Raw genomic sequence first — 26,627 nt, 5'->3', positions numbered from 1 at the left:
CTTGAATAGTGCCCCGATTTTCCACATTCATAGCAACATGTTTTATTTTTATTTTTGTTGGCATTAAATTTGTCCTTATGATTTTCATTATGGACATTGGGAAATAAATGCTTCTTGTTATATGGAGCACTTGATTTTTTATCAACAAGGTTTGCCTTAGAATGAAAATTAATTATTTCATATTTATTTTGCCTAAGTCTATTATCTTATTCAATTTGAAGAGATATTTGAAGTTAAACAAAATCAAGGTCCACTTTCTTCTGCCTCATTTTATTTTGATACTCTTTCAAAGATAGGGGTAGCTTATGAATTATAGAACCTACTGGAGAAATTAGTCTAATGAAATTCCACAATCTTTAAGTTCATTGACTACAAACTGTAACTCATATACTTGAGAAATAATTAGGTTGTTTTCAATGAATTTAAAATCTGTAAAATTAGCAATGAGAAACCTTTTGTTATCGGACTATTATGTGAAGTACTTCGTTTCAAGTCGTTTCCATAGCTCTCTCACCGTGGCCACCGATGCATACATGTCATAAATGGAGTATGTCAAAGCATCGTGGATGTGACCTCTGCAAATGTAGTCATCCTCTATCCATCTTTTATAGGCTTGAGGTTGCTCCTCGATTGAGTCGATGGAGGCGGCGGTATAGGCATAGACTCAGTGACTATGTAAGCCACCTTGAGAGTGGTAAGCAAAAAGAAAACATTTTTTTGCCATTTCTTGAAATTCAGCCCGTTGAAGCGTTTGATTCTCGTGAAATCATGGTTCATGACTTTCAAGGAGGTCTCATTTATTTCACCCATAATATTGTCTTGAATTGTTGGAAAATTGATGGGTAAAAAAAATTCATAGGATTATTTGGAAATCTATTTTAATTTTAATATCTAGTGATAAACTTTTAAACTAAAAAAATGGTTAAAACCAAGTAGATCTATAAATATATGAAAATGGATGGTCTAGATAATGTGTTGCAAGATGCGCTGTCTATGACACTCAAAATATATATATATTTTTTTCATATTCATATATCTTAGATAATCAATTAGCGGGTTTTTCAACATAAAAACAACCATTTTCTATGGATATTTGAGGTGCATATTTAATTTTACATTTTAAGGTTGCAACCTTATATAAACTTTATTTAAAAAATTCTTCTTTCTACTATTCGTCAATGTAAAGGAAGAAAAAGAACATAAGACAAGAAGTGGCTCGAAAACTAAAACAAGCAAGAGCTTTGGAGGAGTTGAGAATACGGTGAAGGACGGTTTTTAGTAGTTTACGCAACAACCAATCTTCGATGACTTCCTCGTCTGCTTCACGGAAAGAAAGTCTTTTGGCTCGTTCACTCGTCTTCCAGCTCTCTTTTAACCCCCCATTCATTTTCTTCCTCACGACGAAACCCAACTCCTCTCCTTCCTCTCTCTCTCTGAAGCTTGATCGAGCCCTAGGCTCGAGCCAGGGCGCACCATGGCGGCGCCCCCATCCTCTACCACCGTGAACGTGATGCTTGCCATTCACGAGAAGAAGCCCACCTCCATCGACCTGTACCGCCCCCTTCGAAATTACATCACCCTCCACTACTCTGAACGCCAAGCCATAAACCTTGAAGACGACCTTGAAACCCTAAAGCAACTCCGCTCGGACATCGAATCCTCTCCGAACACATCTCCCGATTCTCGGCGAGACCTCCTCCAATCTTATTTTCGCTCCCTCTCGGTGATTGAATCTCGATTCCCGATATCACCTGAAAAGGACCACGTTAATGTCACGTTCACATGGGCTGATGCCTTCAAATCCAATAGAAAGGCATCACAGCAAAGTATTCATCTGGAGAAGGCGGCGGTGTTGTTTAATTTGGGGGCGATTTATAGTCAGATTGCTTTGGGGGCTGACAGGACGGGGGCAAATGGGTTGAAGACTGCGTGCAACGCATTTCAGGGAGCGGCGGGGGCATTTGCTTATTTGAGGGATAATGTGGCGATGAAGGCGGGATTGGGGCAGTGCACGGTGGATTTGTCTGTGGAGTGCGTGGGAATGCTTGAGAGGCTGATGCTGGCCCAGGCGCAGGAGTGCTTCTTTGAGAAGGTGATTGCCGATGGGAAGCCGCCTGGGCTGTGTGCAAAGGTGGCGAGGCAGGTTGGTCCTGTCTCTATTTTTCTTGATTCTCTCTCTCTCTCTCTCTCTCTCTCTCTCTCATTTTCTATTAACTTATGTTCTTTATCTGTCTTTTTTTATTAATTTATTTCGAATTGGGGGGGGTATGCATAGATTCATTTCCCACTCTCTCTGCCTCTATTGGGTTTTTAATTTAAGGTCTTGTTCGATCCGCTCATGAGAATTTAGTCCGGGCAACCTGACCTAGCCACAGGTAGACCGAGAAACCGCTAATTTTAATTTCCTTTTGAGATGTAAGAAGCCCGAGAATTTTTAATGAATTATGCGTGCTAATTTTTAATCCATATCTGTGACTTCTGTTTTTATCGTGATTATTGATTTCCATTGTATCAAAATGGGTATAGCTAGTCTCTTACAGACATTATCATCGAGGAATCTGATCGTGCATGGAAAATTTTTTAATTTCTTTTACCCTTTTGCTGTTTTGTCATGTGATTATCACCATAATTTTGGAACAATTGGTACTGCTAGTTCTTATTTTTATTTTCTGGTTCCCTGATTCACTTTGTGTCACTTTCCTTTTGGAAGGTTTTTATTAGCAATGCAACTTTGATGCTTTGAGATGTATCCTTTTCCCTGTTCTAATTTTAAATTGGGAAATGTTTACCATATGCATATGCTCATTTCATTGCTCAAATTTGATTCTGCTTTTTGGTAATAGTTCCATGCATTCTTATGCATTTTAAATTATTAGAAATAGAAGAGTGCTACTTTACATGCTTTTCGGTTCATGAAATTTGAAAATTAAGTTGTGATTCTGAACTACCTGTCCACAATAAAAATTTATATTAACTGGGAGAACAGCCATAACACAAATTTTATTGTAAGTTATCCGTTTCATTTTTCCTGGTAAAATTGTTTATGGATTTAATCCCAAAAAGTTGTCTTGTTTTAGGTGAGTCTTTACTATGAGGAAACTTTCGCAGCTCTGAACATTCAACCCTTCAACCAGCACTTTGACCGGACCTGGATCTCCCATGTTCAGTTAAAAGCTGCCCAATTCTACGCAGAAGCTTGCTACAGGCTGGCCTTAGAATTGCATGATAAAGAGGAGATTGCGGAGGAAATTGCAAGGCTTAAGAGTGGGGTTTCGGCGCTATCTGATGCTAAGAAATCAACAAAAGGTGCTGTTGGGCTTCTCTTGGATTCGGTAACTAGGTTGGAATCGAATTTGAATCGTAACCTAGAGAGGGCCATAAAAGAAAATGATAGAGTTTATCTCATGAGAGTCCCTGCCCCAAATTCCCTACCCTCACTTCCTGCTGCTTCATTGGTCAAATCCACGCCCATGGTTGATATCTTAGATGCGAGCAAAGTGAAGATGTTTGCTAGTCTAGTTCCTGATAGTAGTGCCAAAGCCCTTTCGAGATACACTGAAATGGTGGATGATATCATTCGAACCCAAGCGGAGAAATTGCAGCAAGGCAGTGAGATAACCAGAGTCAAGCTCAAAGAAATGGACCTTCCTGATTCCATTCTTGCACTAGAAGGGAACCTCACTATCCCCTCCGACCTTAAGGAAGAAGTGGAGGCTGTTCAGATTTCAGGTGGTCCATCAGGTTTGGAATCTGAGCTTCAGCAGTTGAAAGATTTGAAGAGGGTGAACCAGGAGCTTTTGATCCAGACTGAGGAGCTTTTGCAGAAGGAAGCAAGAGAGGATGCTCAATTTCGAATGCAATTTGGAACACGATGGACTAGGCCTCAATCAGGAACTTTGACAAAGAATTTGCAGGATAGGCTGAATAGGTTTGCTGGGAACCTGAAACAAGCGACAGATAGTGATGGGCGTATTGAGCGAGCTGTGAGAGATCACTTGGCGCTCATGTCAATCCTCGATTGCAGACCAGTATGTTTCTTGAGTCTCTCTCTCTCCCTCCTTCCCTCTCTCTCTATCTCTATCTATCTCTAGCTCTAATAGCTAGTATGTTACTTATCTATTGCTGCGGTTTTATTCATCTGAATGCCTACTGTCCGATTGTCTTATCATTATTCGATGAACGTGATAGTTATCTTCCCTGCCTAGTAAATATACTTAATAAAAAGTTTAAAAAACATGCTAGGGACATATCATGTCTTCATAATATGGGTAAATGCTCATCAAGGGAACTTCTTTCTATCAATTATTCATTTCCTTGTTGTAAATTGTATTTTTTGGCTTAAAGTATTTGTGGAAGAAATCATGAAAAAGTACCTTCAAATGGGTAGATGCCTGAGTTGGCTTGCATATATGCATTGGCTTTTAAACTGAACATACCTTGTAGAATCACACATACAAATGCTACAGTGGTCATCTGAGAACTGTCCTAGATTATTTCGCCTTTGATCTCCATCTGATGTTTCCTAGAGTTGTGTTGCTTTTTTAATATGAAAATGTAACTTGACCGGATGCGTGCTTTTAATTTTTATTTGAAGTTTTGAACATTGACTGTTTATTTTGGATATTTAATGAAAGTTGGGGAGGTGATTGTACTTGGACGCATTTATCTAGATGTCACAAAGGAGCTAGTTTCTCTTTGGAGCTTTTTATGTGACTTTATGGTCTATGTTTATTATTTGTCGTTTGATGGAATTTGTATGCGTTGATAGCAATTATTTCTTTAATGGGTTTATCCTTGAGAAGATGCTGATGTTTCTTTTTGATACTACTTTTGAATTGCAGATAGAATCTGCTCTTCCTAGTCTTGCAAGGCCAATAATGTCTTTGGATGGCAATGAGGATGCTATCGTGGGAGCGTTGAAGCAAAGCCTGGTAATGTCTTTTTGAAAGGAGGCTATGGGTCATCCAAACAATTTAGTTTTATGTTGCATGTAATGCAGAGTTGCACTTCCTTCTTTTTTTTTTTTTTAATATTCTATCATTTGGAATATTGTTTCTTGATTAATTATGAAATTAATACTTTCTTGTTCACTTATGTAGATCCCCATGATCACATACATAGATTACCATTGTGTTCTCTTCGTTACTTTCTATTTGGTTGTCTTTTGGTGACTCTTGGGCTGTGCGTGTATGCACATAGTTGCTTGGAGAGGGTGTGGGGATGGGGGCGGGAGTGACGGATTGACACATGCATATTGGTAGTGCATATTGTACAATTTATTAATTAATGCATAAATTTTAAAAAATAGAATTTAATAAAAAGTTTAAAAAAATCCAATCATTCTATATTATTAGTATTGGTGAATAAAAAGTCATTAGAAATAGAAATTTTAAAAATTAGAAAATCCAATCATTAATTCATTATCTCACTAATATTTTGATGAGGCACATATTGATGGAAGTATAGTTTCATGAAGTAGACATGTAGTTTATGGCTTGATGGAAGCATAGTTTCAAGATGTAGTTTATGGCTCTATTTAATCATTGTTATGTAGTCGATGATGCAATAGGTCTGGCATAAAATCCCTAATATTAGGGATTGAGATTCCATGGAGATCCTGACAAAGGAATGCTGGATCATGATCCCTGAGCGGGATCATCACGTTAGTTGGGAGATCCCAGTAGCTATGTGCATGCGCATGTGAGTGCACGCATGTGATTGTGGGAAATGATATTTGATACTAGTTCTGGGGGTATTATAGGGCTTTGGGCCATCCTTAGCAATAGGAAAGGTTGGCACCTCTATTACTTAGCTTTGTGGATCGGTGTGGCTCTAGTATGATGCTTGCATTATTTCATTTGATCGGCCCATTCTTATTGACCTTTATTTGTTTTTTATTATTTAGAAGGATACACTGTTTTTTTTTTTTTGATGAATTTCTTGGAAAGACACATTTGATGGAGTCTGAGCAAACTTCGAGCTGTTTATTTGTTTCTTCTTTATATGGAAGGACACTTGCTTTTCCAAAGTTCAATAGAGTGGACACTTTATTGGTGGATACCTAATTATCTTCAGGTTGGGTTCTGGATTGAGGCAATTTCCTAGATAATCATTCTCTCGATACTAGTTTGCATGCATTTATTTCTTTTCACTGATGTCCTTAGTGCTTATCAAAATTAAGGAAAAGAAGGAGAAAATGCCATTTTTCTATATCAAAAGAATGTGTTGAACTGTTTGTAATATAAGAATTCCCTATCAGTCTATCCTGAATGACATTTGAGTTTAATAAACTGGTGTAACAAGATAGACTGGAAAATTTTGTATGGACAGACCTTAGCGTCACCTTGTTTTTTTCTCTTTCTTGATATCTTGTAGTCTTAACTATACCTTCTCCATATGGAATCATTCAGCTTGGTTCCTATTATACATACATTCATACAAACACTTATATGTGGATAAGTATTTGGTGTTATTTTCTGTATGAATTTTGTAATTAATCTCAATAAAAAGTGGTTTCTTTAACTGATGAATGTCTTTAACCATATTCAGAGGCAGTTGGAGACTCTCGGAGCACAAAGGGCAGGTCTTGAGGACATGCTTAAGGAGATGAAACGAAAGGTATGTGTGATAATGAAGTCCTCCGCAATGCACTTTTCTGAACTCCTTTTCATGTGTCTGAGGGCCACATGAGAACTGTTACCTAAATAATAAAAGGTTATGTATTGGAATTATTGGAAATTCAAGTTTTTTAATTAAATGTTATGGATCTTACATATCTAAAGAGTTCTTCATGTTAAGTAATAATGCTCCAAAGAAATAAACGAAAGCAAACATCTTTACCATATATTGTCATAGGGAGGGGCCAATTATTATCTTCCCTTTTTGACTGAAACATCTAGAGGTCCAAATTTCAAGGAAAGGGGAATGCTGCAAATTCTGTTGCATCTTAATTTCTGGGAGAGAAATGGGTTGCTGCAGTTGCTGCCACACCTAAAACTGTGAGGCTGCATTCAGTCTCTCTGTTCTTTGAACAGTTGAGGAGGACCCAAAAAGCTACGAATCCATGCTCCCTTCAAGGTTATATTCGGACAAAGGAATAGACCCTTCTAGGGGGGCATTAAACAGACCCTTCTGTGGGATATTCACAAGGAGTTTCTGCACAAATTTTGAACTATTACGATCCCCGGCTCCCAGCTATTAAAGTGTCTGTTTTCAAGAGTTGTATTTTAGGATTGGGTGATGAAGAGTTCCTACTCTGTAACACCACATTTCTCGATTATTGTACTTCCTTGGAAAGGCTGTTCGGTTGAGCCATCTGAGGCATAATTTATTTGATGTTTTGTTACTTGAAGACCAGTAAGTTCCTCTTTATTTTACTGAAATTTATCCATTTTAGCTCTCTTGTCACATTTCTTTCTCAATGCACTAATTATAAGTTGGATTGGAGTAACAGATCACTGGAGTTTTATGTGGCAGAAATCCAGTCAGTTTTAGATGTAGGACACTTATTTTTCCATCTATGTGGAAGACAAGGAAACATGCTATGTCACACGTTCACTTGAGTTATTAATGATGATCGTTTCTGGGTACCATTATTCATTCTGTGTATTTAACTTATGAAAAGAAGTGTAATGCATGCAATGGATGAACCTAGAAAATATTTTGTTTGTTTTGTATGAAGTATTGTATGATCTAACCTTACATTAGAAAATAACATGTTATCTGTACTAGAGATTTGGGTCATTTTTTAACACCTTTATTATCCATTCTTATGAAATTTCTTTTCTTACACACACATTTGTTGAGTAACATATGTTCATATCTATTGCTGTAGGATGATATACTTCCTAAGTTGATGACAACCACTGGATCATATGAGGATCTTTTCAAGAAGGAATTGTCGAAATATGATAATATCTGCCAAGAAATTGCCCAAAATATTGAGGCACAAGAGCAATTATTGCTGCAAATTCAGGTCTGTCATTATCCTTGTTCAGTTATACATCCTTGCATGATCATTGTATCTTATATTCTAGAAATGTCAGTATGTCATTTTCTTTTTAATGTTTTATGATACTGTAAATTTTTTCCAGTGTAGGTATTACTGGCTTCATTATTATGTTACTTTGAATTGAAGGTCTATTTCTGTCTTGGGTTAGTATGTCTGTGCTTATTTACATAGATATGGAGTTCATCGTAAGTCATGATCCTTTTCTGAAGTAATAACTCAAACCCCCAAGGTAACTACAATCGCCCTACTTCATAATTACGAGTCCAACCCATGAGAAAGCGAATCCCCTACACTTGTACACGGACTAGTGCCACTGAGGTTTCTTGCCGTGACATTCTGAAAATATCCTTGCAAAAGCGTAATTCTCCCAGACATTAATAAGGCATCATTTCAAGAGTGAACCTACACCAGCTATCCTAATAACTAGAATTGCCCTTAACGACTTGTCTCTGCGGTGTGATCTCATCCCTTAAAGTTATAAATTACACATTTTGGTGATTATAGAATTCACAATCCCCACTGATTCGGACTGCAGCATGACTTCTCTAATACTTATTAAGTTTGAATGGCCTTTGGACCAACCATCAGAATTTAGGTTCATGAAGTTCACTATGTGAACGAACTTGAGTCCCCATTGTGCAATTCCTCATGATAAAGCTGCTAATTGTTTTTGCAACTTGCTCTTCAAATTATTATAACTTGAATGTCGTGGACTCCTTTTGGAGAATGATCAATGGAATCACTGTCAATGGACTTCTTCCCTTTTTGTTTATCATTTTATTGGAGGTCTTGAATCACTATATTTTACTGCATCTTGCCCATGCCTTCTAGTTGGTATTTGGGCATGGTGCTTCGTCACTAAGCAGATCCATACAAGCTAAGCACTTGAGGATGATTAAGATGGTCAAAAGCTGTTTTTCAGTTGAGGATAATTCGAGTAGGCTGGTTTGTCCAGAATTTGGTGGCTCTCATGTATTGCCAAGCTGTGGAAGGACCTTTCAGATGGAAGTAACGGTGAAGTTGTGTGGAGCTTTGCACCATGATAGAGCCAATTTCTTTCTCTAGCAGGGGGAGCCACTCTCATTAGGGCTACTTTTGTTGTAAATATCAACTGTGAGGTGGCAATGGGAGTCACAACTATCACTTGGTTAGGGGAGGATTTTCTTAAGCTTAAGAGCCAATGAGGTTGGAGCGTTCGAGATAAGGCGCTGAAAGACATGGAACAAGACCTTTAGGCAGATGGCTTTGGCATTTTTGGGAAGACCCTAGAGCTCTTTGCACTAGAGTGTTGGAGGAGAAATTTGTCACGAGAGAAATGGTTGGTGTCTAGAGAAATAATGAGGTTACCTAGGATGTTGGGGGTTATGTGAGCTCTGCTTGAGGGAAGTAGATCTTGAGAACAAGACGTGATTTAGGAATGGAGATGGTAACAGAGTTTATTTCTGGTTAGTTGGTGGGTAAGTAGGTTAAGGCCAGGTGTTTGCATACACAAAATTTTAGTTAGTGCCCTTTTTTACTTTCTGTATTCATTGACATTGTCAAATCGGTCGATCCAGATTGGAATTGCCGATCTGGTCCAGCTTGTGACTGATTGGGTAAGCTGATCAAATTTTTTAAACCTCGATTTACTGGGAAGCCTAATTTCTGTAACCCCTTTTATCTTATAGATCACTGCCTACATGCCTGTAAGATTGAAAAAAAGAAGAAAGCTTGATTTGCCTTTATTCCCTAAAAACCAAATGCAGTTTTCCAGTGTTCCCTTAAGTGGGGAAATGTCTTTGCTATGGCCATTGAAGCATCCAAAGAGGCCTAACATCTTTCATGGGAATCCTCTTGATCATTGGAGGATAATGTGAAATCTCTTGGTCTTGGAGGGGGTGACATATTTAGGGATTTATCCCATTTGCATATTGAGTGGGCTTTGCTCTTGGGGTGATGGAGCAACAAAAGGTAGTAGTGGTCCTATAGGTTTTAGAGGGTCATAAGGAATACCAAAGGAGAATATGTTCTAATAAGGGCTCTTTGTTACTCAGATGGTATGTGCATGGATGCACAATCAGCTCAAGAAGGTCAATGAGTATTGATAAAGGTTGTTGTGGGTCGAGAGACAATCGAGGTTCATTACGTTAATTTGATCTATTAGACAAGGTGAGGTTCTCATATTCCATAGAAGCTTGATGGGTTTTGTGCAAGTAAAATGACATCTCATTGAGCTTTTGTATTGGACAAATTGCTTTGGCTCCCAAGGAGGCAAATGTGCAAGCTGAAAAGTTTGGCTAACATCCGTATGAATATAAATAGTTGTTGCTTGTAATTTAATTTAAAAGTAGTATGATCTTTTAATTTTTCCAGGGTTTTCTATTATTTTGTGGAATTATTGGTAACAAAAAAGAAGGTTCTTGAAGGGGAGCTCAAACCGAAGGGGCATTTTGGAAATTTGAACTATGCATTAAATAGCTACGTTGGAAAAAATGTAGGAACAAAAAAACCAAGAGTATTATAGAGAGAAGAACGTGTGAACCCTTTGATGTAAATTCTAGAGCTTTGCTATGTTCTTTTAGCCATAACATCTCCCTTATTTGATGTTTATTTATTATTTTATATTTATCAGTATATAGTACGTTTGTTTCTGTGATGTTTAGCTTGAGTATATTAAGTCATTGTGTTGTCCATATGATGTCTAGAAAGTTCCCACCTAAGTGGCATGCGTGTCCCCTTAAGTTATTCAATGCCTAAGTCTCCCTATAAGTAGTGTAGCTCCTTTATTTCAAACAAACTTATATTCCTACATGATATAAAGCATCCTTTTTTCTAATATATGCTCTTGCTAGACATCACACAAACAAACTTGCTATATACTGATAAACACAACAAAATAAATAAAGAGATGTTATGGCCAAAAGGCCAGAGTAGAGCTCCAAAAGTTTATCTCAAAGAGCTCATAAGTTATTCTCTTCCCAATACTCGCTCCTTTTTTTGCCTTTCAGTTTTCTGATTAGAACAACTCTATATAGAGCTTGTTCTTTCAATTACCAACATGCCTATTTAATGCATCTTAAATATTTCCAAAATACCTCTTTGGTTCCAGCCTCCTTCAAGAAGTTTCTTTTCTTTTTCCAATAATTCTATAAAATACTAGAAAACCATGAAAACTAAAAGACCAAACTACCCCTTTTAAAAGTTTTGAATTACCATTTCAACATCCTCCCTAAGTTTTCCTTTTTCAATCCCTTCAACATAGTACTCGGTAATTGTGTTTGATTAAAAAAGCGGTCTGCCTAGAGCCTAGGCAGCCGCGTAGGTGGGCTAGAGGCGTTTGTGCAGACCAACTGGGCAGGCTGGCCCGGGGGGTCCACCTAGTACCCTGCCGAGGCAGGCAGCCAGGGTACTTGGGCGAGTGCGCAGGAGACTGTGCCCTCCTAGTTATAAAAAATGCATGAATATGTATTTTTCATACAAAATCTGGACCTAAAACAGGATTACTAGATACGCCTTGCCCCCTTTTGAACAACCTGGGCGGCCTGGCTCCCTTTGCCGCCTAGGTGCCACCTGGCATTTTCTGGAACAGTGTTTTCCAATATATTGATTACCTTTTGGAGCTTCTCCAATTTCGCCTCTAGTGCTTCAGCTCGCCTCTCAATCGTCGGACACCAAGCGTCGCTTTCACTTAACCTTTATTTCTCTTTGTCAACTTCTTGGGCTCCTCTTGTTTGCCTCTATCTCCTTCAGCTTGCTTCTCCGTTGTCAAACACCAAGCCTCCCCTTCACTCTTCAACTTTCTTTTTATTCTCTTTGTATTTGTATGGAAATTCGTTTGGAGCTTCTTTTTCATCCTCTGGTCCATATTTTCAAAGAAGAATTATACAAAACAGCCTGCACTTTGTTCAGCCTCAATGATTGTTCGCTTGGCAAAGTATTGAATCTGGTTCTCCTGCAACTTCAATTTTGAAGGTTGGATCATGGTTGGCACCTTTTATGTTTTGTAAACTTGTTTTCCTTTCTGTAATCTGAGTTAGTTCATGAAGTTTGCTTTTATTGGTTATACTTCACATGAGTTATTCCCTACAAAATGAAAAGCTTTTAGATTTTTCTTTTTTCGGTGACTGCTACACCATTTTCTAAATCATTTAAAGAGAAACTTTCAAGCTTTTTAAAAGAGATTTCACCATGTTGATTGTGCATCCATCATCATGCCTTCGCATGGCATGACGTCTCAGAAGTTCAAGCCCCCTTTATCATAAAACTCCCTTCTTTTTTATTTGGGTGTGGTTTGTATAACGTTGAGGCCCTAAACAATCAAAGTAAGGCGTGGCTTCAAATAGTATCGAAAGATGTTATTTTAGTACTGGAACTCTTTGTGATGGCCTGCAAAATTATTTTTCTTTTTAGGTATAAAATTTAAAGCTTCAAACATAGTATAGATTGAGCAGATCTGTAAACACTTGAAAATCTTTAAAATTAGTCCAGAAAATGCATTACAAGATGCACTATTTTCAAGACTTGAAATCCATTTTTTTCTCACGTCTATACTTTTCGAGGTCAAGATGATCAATTTGATGATTTTGGGGCATCAAAACTACCTCTTCCCCTGAATTTTTGAGCCACACCTTAATTTGATTGTTTAGGGCATCACCCTTGTATAAACTTTTCCCTTTTTATTTTATCTAAATTTAAAGAGCCTTGTGAAAAATACTTTGCTCAAGAGCTCTTTTTCTCTTTCCTTTTCTTTCTTTTTTTAAAAATCATTCATAGGACTTGAATAATTTTTAGAAGTACCGTAACCAGATTCAGAATATGGAACCATGAATTTCTCATTTTTGTTTATCGTTAAAATATCCCTAGGCTCTGTGACCAGTTGTTGGAAAGGAGAAAGGAATGAGGCTGTAGCTCAAAGTTTATGCAAAACACAATTTCGGCCAATAATATGAGCACAATATACTCAAATTTCCTTTGTCACATCATAAAGACGAAGTATATGAATGCATGGATCTTTTGAGGGCATTCCAGACTCTTTTGAGCTTTCTAATTACTGTTTCTCTCTCTTAACATGTACTCAAAAGACTTGGATGAAATTATATGCATTAATCTAGAAAACCCACTTCAAAAACAAAATTACATGCACTGTATGTGTTGGACTCCATGCTCTTATTTAGGAAATCCTCATCTTGGTACTTTACACAAATTGAAATTTAAGCTCTTAAACTCAAATTTGAACTTTCTAGTACATTCTACACAATACTTCCAAAAATGTTCCTAATAGATTTCGTAAATACCAAAATGCCTTTTCCCAAGTCAAGCTTATTTTTCAATGCTTCCCTTATGTTTAACGTTCCATTTTGGTCAACCCCATCATAATCTTTCAACTTTTGAAATGCTTCATATTTGATAGGCTTTGTAAGAATATTTGCAACTTGGTCTCAAACTTTTGTGTAGACAAGTTCCATTTTCTTCTCCTTGGTCATGAATGAAATGGAACAGGGTGTTGACATGCTTGCTTCTTCATGAAAGACAAGGTTGTCACCAAGGCAATCGTTGACTTGTTAACAACATGGATCTTTGTTGGTGCTTCTTAAGGATTTTGAAGCTCTTTCAGAAGTTTTTGTTGTCACAATGCATGAGAAATACTCGAGCTGACACATTCTCAGCTTCACAAGTACAGAGTGTTCCAACTAGTTGCTTTTTTGAACACCAAGTAAACGCCATACTCCCCATGTACAAAACATAACTGGAAATAGCTTTTCTATCATCCAAATCTCCTGCCCGATCGCTACCTATAAACCTACATGAATAATCATTAGAACAAGAATAAACCATGATCATGCTTTCCGTCGATGTACCTGAGAATTCTCTTTACCGTCTTAAAGGGGAATTATATTTAGTGAAGGGTCTGCACATTGCTTTTAAGGAAAATGCGATCCACCCTTTTGCCATCACCTTCCTCAACTTTGCAAATAAGACATTTGCATGGTTGCATCTCTCTATCTTAAACTTAAGAATTTCCTTTGCATAGTCTTTTTGAGGTAGAAAAATTCCACTATCCATTTGATTTCCTTAAGTGCAAAAGAAAAAAGGCATGAGCCTGTTATCTGTCATTTCAACTTTCTGAATCATGGACTCCTTGGACTCTTGAAATGTGCCTGGATTTTTTCCACTAAGAATTAAGTCATCGACTTACAAACAAACAAGTAAAATGCTTGGTTTCGTATTTACCTTTATGTAAAAGCCCTATTCGTATAAGCACTGAGAAAAATCATTTTTAAGGAAATATTGTTCTGTTCGACTTTTCAATGCCCTAGGTGCTTGCATTAAACAATAAAATGCCTTTTTCAATTTGTAAATTTTAGTTTTGGACCTCTTTTTTCACATAGCCCAGAGGTTGTTCAATGTACTGTTCTTTAATAAATGTTGATCGTACATCCATTTGAAAACTTTCCCATTTATTTTGTGCCGCTAAAGAAGTGATCAATCTAACAGTTTCTAAGCAGGCAACTAGTGCAAATACATTACTGTAACCACTTTCGAGGTGATTGTAGCTTTTAGTAACCAACCTGGCCTCGTGCCTTTTGACCTCCCCATTTTTCTTTCTTCTTTGTCATGTGGACCCACTTGACTCCAACAGCTTTGTGGCCTTTTCGTAATGTTGTAAGCTCCCAACTGTTATTCTTAATTTCTTCTACCTCTTGAGCTCATGATTTTCAACATTAAGTCTATGAGTTTATGCATATATCTATGAGTTAATGTATATATCTCTTGAAGGCTTTTTGGTTTTGGTGACATGAGATGAGCTCCTTGTTAGAAAAGTAGATGGGAAATTGGAGGATGAGTTTTGAATGGGAGTCCGAGAGCCTTCTCTATGTTCAACTTCATCCTTTTCTTTCGCCTCCTCAATAGCTGAAGTTTTCTTTTCTTGATTTATTTTCCAGTCCTAAACTACATTTTCATTAAACATAGGGAAATTTATCAAATTACCCATAAGAGATGAACAATTTAACACTTCACCCGTAGCTTTTGTTTTAATTTCAAAATACCCATAAACCAATACATGGTCTTGAGTTGGAATAGTTCCAAATGGATAAAATGGTTAGTAGTTGATCTCTTGTGGGTATTTTGGTAAATTGCCATTAAACATATCCCTGCTCAAAAATAACTTTGATTGTAAAGTGTTTGTACAATTTGTAACCTTTGGCTAAGAAAATAGATTTTCTCCTTTGTGATCAAGCTTTTGCCTTCTCTCTTCGGAAATTTTGGCACAGGCCATATGCCTAAAAATTCTTAGATGCCCCTATTTCTGGCTTGTCGAAGCTCTAAGCTTCTTTAGGTGTCATGAAACACATATTTGTGGTTGGGTACCTATTCAATAAATACACTGTACAACGGCCTCAGCCCAAAATTCCTTTTTTTATGCCTTTTTCTTTTGAGATGCATGTTGCCATATTCAAAATGGTTCTATTCTTTCTTTCTACGATTCCATTTTGTTGTGGTGCATAGGAGGTTACCATTTGATGGCAAATCCTTTTGAAAAATATTTCAAATGTGCTCTCCACCTCCATCAGATCTTATTACTTTAATTTAAAGGCGGTTTGTTTCTCAACAAAAGACTTGAAGTCCTAAATTACTTGAAAAGCTTTTGGTTTCTCTTTAATAAAATATGCCCATGTTTTGCCACTATAATCATCAACACAGGTTAGAAAATATCTTCCCCCCCCCCCCCCCCCCCCCCCCCCCCCAAGTGACGCAGGTTGAAGAGGTCCACACACATCTATATGCATGAGTTGGAGAGGCTTTGATGCTTTTCTTGATTTTCCATTCTATGCACTCTTTAATGCTTTTCTTGATTTTCCACTCTATGTACCCTTCACATATATATTCCGGTTGCTTTATCCAGGGCAAATCCATTCACCACATTTACCTTTGACCAAAACCTCAAGCCACAAAAATTAGATGCCCAAAAAATAAGTGCCATAACTATGATTTGTCACTCAAAATAGACTTGATTCATTTCAAATTTTGCATATGAATATTCACGGAAAACGTTCTATTCTTAGACATGATCATTTTTGCAAACAAATTGTTCATTTGATCTCTTATAAAAAGTTTACCATTTCTCATGAGGATGTTATACACGTTATCTAAGAGTTGCCCATAACTCAAAATGTTATTTTTAATATCTGACAATAAATTAATAGATGAGCATAATTTTATTTCAAATTAAAAGTTTACCTCTGCCTTTTCCCAATCTCTTAGATAAATCTCCAATGTTCACATACCCTTTAGTTGATTCATTCACTTTCACAAGCAAATCCTTTCTACCACGTGTGGTTGGTTTCACCGGTGTCAAGATACCAAGTATTTGTTGGATTCACAATTGTATCCTTGTAGGCCAAAGTTAAAGTTCTTCTATGTTTTCGTTTTTACAAAGTTAGCTTTTTGGGGCACTTCATTTGGAGATATGTATCTATGGTTAGAACTGCAATGGCTATATTTGATATTGTAACATTGATCATTGGATTTTTCATATTCTGAGTGATTACCTGGCCTGCAAAGTTGCTTGTTCCTTGCCTTCTTTGAGTTTTTGGGTTTTGGCCTCTTTCACCTCCAGAGTTTGTTCCTTTGCCTTGACCTCTGCAGCCTCTTCCTCCATGAGTTCTTTCTTTTCTTCTTTTTTTCTTGTTTTTGTTTTTGTTTTTTTACCTCTATTTTTTATTTATTTTTTATCATCTTCTTTCACCATAAGTTTGTTTCGAAGTCCATGTAATGTGCTTGGACTTTCTTTAGTAGTCTTTGCTCGTAAGCTTGTGAGAATCCATAAAGTTGATCAAACGGTCGTAACCTCTAAATACTCTGATTCTTCAAAATTCAATTAAGGGAGTTGATTCTTGTAGGTTTTTTCAAATTCTTGAATAATATTCTTGAATAAGGAGGCACTTGAAACTAGAGTTTGCAAATTGAAAAGGGCATTATATGGTTTGTAGCAAATACGTAGGGTATGGGATAGTATAATTGATAAATATTTCTTTCAAAATGGTTTTAGTAGGTGCCTGTGTGATATGCCTTATGCATAAAGATACACAAAAAAAGGAGGCATGTTACTTTTTTGTTTGTATAGTTATGATCTGTTTTTTATAGGAAATAATTTGGGCATGTTTCAAGTGTTCAAGGATTCCATGATTAGGGAATTTGAAGGACTGATATTGGGCTTATGTCTTATATCTCTAGTATTAGAATAAAACAAATGGATTATGGAATTTCTATATCTCGAAAAGCCTGTAGAAAAGGAATTCTTAAGAAGTTTAAGATATAGGAAGTGGTCTAAAGTTGAGAAAGGAAGGTGATGGTGAGAGGGTCGATCCTTTAAAATAGTTATGGGTAGCCTTTGCTGGTTGACATGTATAATACCAGATATTCTATATGGAGTCAGCTTGGTTAGCTGGTGTTTGAGGCTCCAAGCTATCCCACTTGAAACGGTCATTTGATGTAACTTTTGTCCTTATGATTTTGGATATTTTAAGTTCTAGAAATGGTGATTGGGCTGGAGACTTGGATGACAAACAAAGTACTTGCATTATGTTTCTATATGGGGACTTCAACATTTACTGGATAGTTAGAAAAGCGACGTATTATAACATTCTATACTTGTGAAGTCAAGTATGTGACTGCCACCTCAAGTATTATGCATTGTGACAACAAAATCTTCTCAAGTAACTTCAAAATATTCATGAAACTCCAATAGAAGTTCATATTGAGAAAAACACGCTGATTGGCTTGCCAAAAAACACCGGCTTTTCATGAGAGAAGCAAAGACATTGACACCTGGTTTCATTTCATATGAGATCAAAGGAATGAAGGCCGTACTTCTTTACAATTTATACAAAGACTCAGACCTAGTTGTCAACATTTTATAAAGGCCCCCAAGTATGAAACATTACAAAAATCAACAGTTATGTTGGGAATTACCAAAATGAAAAACAATCTCTTTTGGAAGGGGGGGTGGGGTGTTTTGGATAAGTAAGAAATATATTGGGGAAATTTTTGGGTGAAGGGAAGTTTTGCGTCATATATACTAAAAAGTTAAAATTTGATGTTGTATAGAGTACCAAGATGAGGATTTTCTACCATGAGAGTGTGAAGTCCAAAGCATGAATTGCGGACAAAGTGAATTTGAAATGTGTTGTAGAGTATTTCATGTAATTTTTGTCCAAGTATTTTGGGCTAATGTTAGGACAGAAAAAGTAATTATAAAGGTCCAGAGGAAGTCTAGAAAGATCATCGAAGGTCTATATATATGTACTCTTTCTTTTTTGTGTTGCGAGGAATGAATTTTGGGCTTATTGTGTTCATATTATTGGCTTAAGTTGTATTTTGTATAAACTCTGAGCTTTGAGCTAAAGCTTCCTTCCTACTTTCCAGCAATTGCATGGGTCAAGGGCTTAATGGCTCCATCTAATTGATCTTGGGGTTTCAATATCGGCTTATGTTAATTTCTCTTGCAATTAGTTGAATCATCGTGATTGTTGTATAACTTTGAGGTCGATTTACATTGGGAAATAAATTTGTTGCCAAATAAACGGATGAATATTTGCAGTGGTTAGGACATAGTAAAGCTAATTCTAGAAGGCCTGTTGTATCCATTGTGTCAATATGCGAGCATCCAATTATTTATTTATTTTCTTATATCTAACTTCCCATGAACCATATACATTGATAGAATGAATAGAGCTTTGTGATAGGTCTTGCAAATGCACCATACACTGAGAGACTTATAAATTGGCATATTTCTATATGGAAAATGGAAAGATGTCACCTAATTCATCCCAAATGTTGTAAATAATCTGGTAATTTTTGTTTTGTTTTTGTAACGTTCTTTTTTATGATTCCAATTGAATTTAGTATATACTTGTTGAAATTGATTGAATTGTGGTAACAAGCTCCCTTTTTTTTTTGGTTTGCAGGCTCAAAATGATGATTTTGCAGCAGTTTTTAATCTTGAAGACTACAAAGGTCGGTTTCAAACCTTCGTCCCTAGTTCTTTTAAGGGATGTAGTATTTAAAGGAATAATTGGCTTGTTCGATTGGGACTTTTAGTTAGTTTTGGTTTATTTCACTATACACAAAGTTGTATTTGAGTATTTACATCCCATGTTATGTACCCTTTTTTTATTCCCATTGAGGTCTATATTCTTCTCGCAAACTCACAGATACTTGACCTGTTACGTTGTGAGTTTTGAGATAATATAAGAAAATAAAATCTAGATGATCCTTATAGGAAATGAAGAGAAGTTTCAGGTGTCATTTTATTTTGCTAAGCACGTTACTGACTACATCCTGTTGCATTGTGTTCTTAGATTATCAATATTGTATTTATTCGTCATTCCATTACAGAGTTTTGCACTTTGATCAACTTCAATGCTGTTGCATTTACGGCAAATGTTCAGGATATATTGTATCTTACATGCAGCACTACAATGGCGTTCGAGTTGTATCTATTTGGTGATTGATCTTTTTCAAAATTTCTTTCAGCTGCTCGCGAGAAGAGTTATAAGCAGATAAGTGCAGCAATCACGAAGTATCGTGAGATCAGGGAGAATATAAATGAGGGACTGAAGTTCTATGTTACCCTTCAGGTAGTGACCGTCTGTACTTGCTCTATTTGTTCTAGACACTTACAGTTGTCATTTTGTAGATGTATTTCAGTGTGTGTGTGTTTGTGAGAGAGAGAGAGAGAGAGATGTTGTAGATTCTCATAAATATCAGCTTCCTAGAACTCAACTTCAAAATTTGTGTTCGTGTGTGAGAGAGACAATATCAGGGGTAACTCTACTTTGTTATTTTCTCTCAATCAGGATGCTATCACCAACATCAAACAACAGTGCAGCGACTTCATCATGACCAGGAACATCCAATGCCGAGAAATGATGGAGGATGTTCAAAGGCAAATGGCAGGTCTCAACTTCAACGACTCTAAGTCCAGGTTCACTAACTACCCTGCTCCAGGACAGAGGTCCACGCAGCATACTCCAGACCCCCAGAGTACACCACCCATGCCTGGATTTCCTCCATCCTCTCAGCCCTCGCAACCTTTCTCTAGCAGTACGCCACCCCATACGTATCCTCAACAGCCCCCTTACCACCATACCCAAGCCCCTTCCCATTTCGCGCACCACCCAACAGGTGCTCCAATGCCTCAACAACCTGAAAACCAAAACTATGGTCAGCCACCTTACCCAACATGGCGTGCTCCATACTATGCTCCAACTCCTCCACAACCTGGTTCTCACCCTCCACCTCCGTATCATATTCCACCATCTTATCCTCCTCAACAAGGTGGTTATTACAAGCACCAATAGAATGAAATACCTCTTTATTATTAAGAGGACCTGTGCTAATTATTGTTGAGTTTTTTCCTTCTTTGTAGACACTTATATATGCACTTTGTGGACTCCATTGTATGCTGCAATAGTGTGTTTTATGTTCTTTGTATATATTAGATTGGAAATATCTTGTTCTTGAAGGCGCTTTAATAATTTTAGAATTGGAATTATCTTGGTGCTACACGGTTCTTTGATTCTTTGAGGATTTGCATCCATTCTTTTTTGGCATTGATGAGGTTTTGTTTGTCTGAAAGTTTTAAAACCTTAACTTTGATCATGGATTCAAAATAAAAAGTGGCCGTTCGACTCAGACGCACTTGAGTTGAACAGGGGCAGATGTGGGACTGGCCCAAGTTTCCTGGAATTCGTGGGAGTTTGGTCTATATTTCGTTTCTTATTTCTTATGTCATGAACATAATATGCAATGGTATTGATTGTTTTTTCACTTCATCAAAGTTGTCCTGTTCCTATCTCGCTCATCTACAAGAACCTTAAAAAAATATTTTTCTTACCAAAGCCCAAATCTATGAAATATTAAGACCAAAATTTGGTTTTTTTTCCTGCCATTTTTTGAGGCCATATCTGCTTTTCTTTTGATTTTTCTCTCCATTCCCCACCAAAGTGTTTTTATTTTGTTTAATGAAATCCCTGTTAACGAAACCATATCATAATTTGTTGGATTGTAACCTTTGAAACGGAAACATATAATAATTTGATGGATTACAACCTTAGTTCAAAGAGATCTATAATTGAAATTTGCGGAGTTTTTGGAAACCTAAATTGAAAATTTTTTATTTCGCACTAGATTTGTTCAAATTTGTCCCAAAAATTTCCTACCACGTTGATGTGCAAAAGTCCGAATGAACTTTCTTGAATCCAAACAAAAAATCTTCATGATCGATTTTTGTTTTGCTAATTTTGTCTTCTATTTTTTTCCATTTTGCTTTAAACTTTGTTGTTATAGTTATTGTTAGATGAAATCAAATAGGTGGTTTGGAATTCATCACTATGTTCTTTTTTTGGTTTATTTTTTTGCATTTTTTTCCCATTTCTGTTTTTTTTTTTTTTTGGTTTTTTAAAATATCGCAATTGGCCAACTTGGTGACTCAACTCGGACAGGCGGTTGACCTCGTTTCCATCCACCCTTCCACATATTTAAACATTGTGTTTGATTAATGTTACCCAAAGCGAAATTCTTGACAAACCGTTTCTTGAAGATCATGTTTGAATAAATAGAAATGCACGCTTTGCAAAGCATCTCCCGAAATAGTATTCCAAAAGATCAATAATTAAGAGAAATCTAGGAAAAATTCCAAGCATTCAAAAAAAAAGACAAAGAAATTGAAAAGCAAGAAAAAACTCTTAATAAGTGGAAGCTGGGGCTTCCTTGGAACCTGGAATTTCTAGTTCATTGTGTTTACACCCAAAGCTGGGCCGAGGGGACACGAGACCTCTCCACCTAAGTTTGCTCTTGAAGGGTTCTCGGGAACCCTTGCTTGCAGAATCGGGAATCCTAAATAGCAGGATCCTATTCAAGATTGTATACATGATTGGCTAAATGCGAAGTAGATGAATACAACTATAAATCGAGTGCGTGAAATAAAGTAAGCATAAAAAAACACACCATCACTACATCCACGGCCTCAACAACTAGAAATCCATTATCACAATGAAAATTATAGTTTTGGGTTACAAGAGATATATCTCTCTCTAAACGTCGGTAAAAGAGCATCACTGATCTTCCCTTCTAAACTCGCTCTTCCTACCAAGCAACATCGATGATCAATACCTTCTTTCCCACCGCAATACCACAGTGGGAAAGATAACCTCGAGAGCAACTGAAGTTGAAGCCTTACCAACCCAAAATTCATGGGAATACCACCTCTCTCCCGGAGGTCATGTCTCTCTCTTGAAAATCAATCTCCATATTTGGAGATTCATTCCTATAACCCCTAAAGGGGCGACCTTCGAAAGGATGAGTATTATGCCTTCATTGACTCTCTTTTATAAATATCACTTGGGCTTCTTTCTTGTTAACCAAAGAAGACCCCTTTTTTTTTTCCATAACACCTTCAATTTTTGAATGAAATAGAGGTGTGGTGATTTTGACTATCACCAAACCCAACAGCTCTTCAACAATGTTGGTTAAAGGTAGATAACCGTCAAATTATGGACTATAGAAGGTTGGCCTTTCATTTTTCTTTTAGTGGTCCTTTATGGAATTTCTACATTCCCATAGGGTGCATGGAGTATGGGTCATGGTACACTAGTAATAGGCTAGGAATAGAGAATTGGATCGGGCAAAAGTTCAATTTTAGCTCAAGGATGGGTTTGGGAAGGTGACTAGGTTTAGACCCTATAGTTTGAGTTTATGGGTATGTATTAGCCAAAATAGGATGCCAGCAGTTGTCCCTATTTGTCCCTTTTTGCACCCATATTGCACACTTTGAATGACACGAGTGACAAAGAAGTACACACTCGAGACACCAGATAATAAAAAGATATAATTAGAAAGTAGAAGAGCTTAATGCCTAACGCTAACGATCAGTGGGTGCCTCTATTAAGATCCGTAAGACTTAACTTGGCCCATGCTTTTGGGAGGTCCACGCTGGTCCTGCCGGTGTACCTTAATAATGGTGCTAATTTTCAAAGAAACTAAGTTGGACAATTGTTTCATGCGGGCTGAACTGCATTTCTACATATGCAGTCCAAACAGTGTAAAGCATCTATCCGGATAGATGCAAGTAGGTGTTCCAATTAAAAACAACGGAAACTAATAGTCCAAATGTTTTCTCACTAAGAATTATTGTTTCTATTTTTAAAAATTTACTTATTTTTTCATATTCATGACCTCATGTTATAGATTAAGTACAAAAATCCATCTCAAAAATTGATTTATTACTAGACCCGCATTTCTACATAAGCGAGCTTGGCCGCATAGAAACCGGTTCCAACCAAGTTCTAAATTTTGTCAGAAGGTGATGCTATCAAGACAAAGAGGACTTCAACTTGGCCGGATTTGGAGCGCTCTTTTGTTGAGCGGTCCACGCTAATCTTGCTGGTGCAGCTTAACTGTGGTCAGAGTTTTGCAAATGAAGTTTGGTTGGTTGAATTCCCATGATGCCCGTGGCTCTAAATGCTCTTCTAGGCTTATGGAATTGGATTGGTTTCAATTCCGGGTCAGAGTTTGCGGGTTTGAGCTTGAAGGTTTGAGGTGTGAGATTTGAAGGATTAGAAGTCCAGGTCAAGTCAATTTAGGCCTCAGCCTTTCTCACATGCTAGACTTTCTGAGTGTTCTCTGGCTCAGACCTGCTTTGGATTTGGGATTTTGGTTCTTATACTATTTTGGGACGTGTTATCATTTTAGGGTTCTGCCAGGCCCCAAAAATTGGGAATGGGAGAAGACCTCCTCTCCTGATGAAGATATGATGGGTCTTATTTTTTGAAATTTTTTTGTTGAATTTTAAGGATGTATCTATTGGATTTTTTTTAGAGTTACACTTTCAGGTTAGTAGAGTTTTTTTTTAAGGATTTAAGAATTTTTTTATGATTTTAAGGGTTGTGTGGAATAGCATTTTAGTTCTAAACTAAATATTTGTTTTACCAAGGTATAAGCATCATTATGAAATTTATTTTAATTGGGACTTCTAATTCTGTTAGAATTAGGGTTTCATGGATTTCTAAGTAAGGCCTTGTATTTTAAATGGGGATTCTATTTGGGTTTTTCACTTATAGTTGAGTTTTGAAATTTTATTTATAATTTAAGCAGTATAAAACTGATTTTCTACTTAAGCAATTGATTGAGAAGTTTAGGGAGAAGAGAAAAGACCACCATATGTCTTTATTTACAAAGTGAAAACATATGCTGGGGTACTTAGAGAGCTTATTTGGTGGGTGTTTGATAAAACATAAGCCTCTAGAGGATATATTGGCATAGTGAAAGATATGTATGAGGGAGCTCTAACTAATGTAAAGACCATTAGTGGAGAGACAAATGGTTTTTCGGTTGCAATGGGCCTAAATTAGGAGTCAATGTTAAGCACATATATCTTTGTTTTGATTATGGACGTATTAACTAGACATTGACAAGATAAGATACAATGGTGTATATTGTTTGCAGATGATATAGCTTTGATTAATGCGGCTAGAGATGGTGTTAATACAAAGCTTTAGCTTTTGATGGATGGTCTACATTCTAAAAGTTTTAAAAATCGGACAAAGACAAAATATATGAAATGTAAACTTAGTAATAATAGGAGTAGAAATGAAGAATTGATTAAAACTGATGACCAAGAAGTACCTAAAAGAGATTATTTTTTATATCTTAGGTCGTTAATCTATGAGACTAGAAAGATTGAGGAGGATGTCAAATATTGATTTAAAGCTGGGCGAACAAAACAGAGATGTGCTTCTGGAGTCTTATGTGATTGTCACATACCAACGCAATTAAAGGGAAAATTCCATAAGACGGCTATGAGACTATCCAAGCTTTATGGTATACAATGTTAGGTGGTCAAAAAATAATATATCCATAGAATGAGTGTAGGTGAGATGATGATGTTGAAATGGATGAGAGGCAAAATAAGAAAGTATAGAATTTGGAGTAAATACATCCGAGAGAATTTAAGGGTCGAATAGACAATAGGATGAGATAAAGTAGACTTAGGTGGTTTGATCATATAAAACGTCAACCTAGAACAACTACGGTAAAGAGGGATAATTCGGTACAAGTGGAAAGCTCTAAAAAGACAAAAAGAAAAGCCCAAAAGGACATAGATAGAATAGTAAGAAAAAATATGATAACCTAATTTGACTGAAGGTGTGACCTTTGATAGAGCAGAATGATAAAACAATATCTATGTACTTCATCCCAAATAGTTGGGATAAGGTTTAGATGACGATAATGATGAATGCTATTGAGGCATGGATTATTTGCTTCTTCCTTTATTTTTTGAAAATTAAAGAGAAAGCAGCAAGGCACCCTCTTAAAAGTATACACTTGAAGGATAGCTAATTTCCTTTGTCAAACATGTATTAACTAAACATATGGGAGACGGCTTGACAAGAGCCAAACCTAGCCCTATTGTGAAATATGCCCTCGTAATTTTTTTGGAGTAGTCATATTACTCGTCGCTTTTTTATGGAATTTTGGATGGTTGGACGTTTTAACCTTATGCGAGATTTGTATAAGGTATGAATGTTATATTATTAAAATAAGGTGCACCTCAAAATTGTGTTGAAAGATGAAGTTTCATTGCTAGAAAGTTCTATGATAGCATCAAAATCTATTGTTATCCCTGATTATGAAATTTAAAGCTCAAAAAATGATGCAAATCAAGCAAATCAATAAAACTAAAAATTTTAAAAATAGGTGAACAAAATAATATGTTACAAGATACATAATTTTCATGACAAAATCATTTTTTTTTCTTATTCATATATCTCAAGATTGAGACCAATTTGTTGGTAGAAACCAATTAGTTGAATGTTGATGATTTCGGTGATTCTCGAAAATGAGTGACTTGTGCATTAATGATATTTAATTAGATGGGAAGGTTGGCATCTCATAATACGGAATCGATGATGGCACAATTTTACGGCAATTAATTTTGCAACTTTTGCAAGGGCACGGAACAATCAATTAAAAGCAAGAAGGGCATCACTTTACGCCAACTCTCTTGCACGCAAAATTCCATGCACCAGAAAGAGGACTTTCCTTGGGTGGTGGATCAATAGTAACAGGAGATTTGCGAAGCTTTTGTGTATCCCATCTTATATCTAAAGAATAAAATTTAGAAAAAATTACATATACCCCTAAATTGGATTTTCTAGACAACCTCTACAACCAATTTAATTTATTTATTTTTTTTATATTGTAACTTTTATTCCAAAACAAACCTTTATAGAAAATACCTCTGAAATAAAAAAAATCATAGTTTTTTGGACCAAAATGCCCTCCCCTTAGTAATGTCCACACCTCTCTTCGGCAGTTGGTCGTTGAATGCCGTCGGTCTGGCACATGTAAATGCGATTCGGCAACGTGTGCCATACTGTGCACAATATTTTCCATACGGTTCGGCATTATGTCCCGTATGGTTTAGCAGTGTTTCTTGTAAGGCCTATGGTCTGGCAATATATTTTGTCTGTCGGGCAATATATTTTGTCGATCCGGCACTATGATGCCTCAGTCTGGCATAAGTTGCATGCGGTCCGACAGATTGTTGCTGCGGTCTGGCAGTTAATGTTAT

At 36.7% G+C, this 26,627-nt stretch overlaps 1 protein-coding gene across 1 annotated transcript; it reads left to right on the top strand.

Annotated features, from left to right (window-relative positions):
• Window positions 1-1,306: 1,306 nt before the first annotated feature.
• On the top strand, window positions 1,307-20,560 carry LOC18442300 (Endosomal targeting BRO1-like domain-containing protein). The gene is made up of 8 exons (XM_006852523.3): window positions 1,307-2,143; window positions 3,078-4,028; window positions 4,842-4,931; window positions 6,550-6,618; window positions 7,835-7,975; window positions 18,961-19,009; window positions 19,529-19,632; window positions 19,852-20,560. The coding sequence occupies exons 1-8, from the start codon at window positions 1,475-1,477 to the stop codon at window positions 20,353-20,355; spliced, it is 2,577 nt and encodes an 858-aa protein (XP_006852585.1). The 5' UTR covers window positions 1,307-1,474; the 3' UTR covers window positions 20,356-20,560.
• The last annotated feature ends 6,067 nt before the right edge of the window (window positions 20,561-26,627 follow it).

The sequence above is a fragment of the Amborella trichopoda genome, chromosome 1, assembly GCF_054954075.1.
Source record: "Amborella trichopoda isolate Santa Cruz 75 chromosome 1, AtrichopodaSantaCruz75HAP2 v2.0, whole genome shotgun sequence".
In the NCBI taxonomy this organism is placed as follows: Eukaryota; Viridiplantae; Streptophyta; class Magnoliopsida; order Amborellales; family Amborellaceae; genus Amborella; species Amborella trichopoda.
This window is presented reverse-complemented; position numbering and strand designations above follow the sequence as displayed.

Excerpts from the sequence above, each read along its gene's own strand:
- LOC18442300 (XM_006852523.3), top strand. The coding sequence starts at position 1,475 with ATGGCGGCGCCCCCATCCTCTACCACCGTGAACGTGATGCTTGCCATT. Across the intron at positions 4,029-4,841 it reads CAATCCTCGATTGCAGACCA|ATAGAATCTGCTCTTCCTAG; the intron begins GTATGTTTCTTG and ends TTTGAATTGCAG. Across the intron at positions 19,010-19,528 it reads TAATCTTGAAGACTACAAAG|CTGCTCGCGAGAAGAGTTAT; the intron begins GTCGGTTTCAAA and ends AATTTCTTTCAG.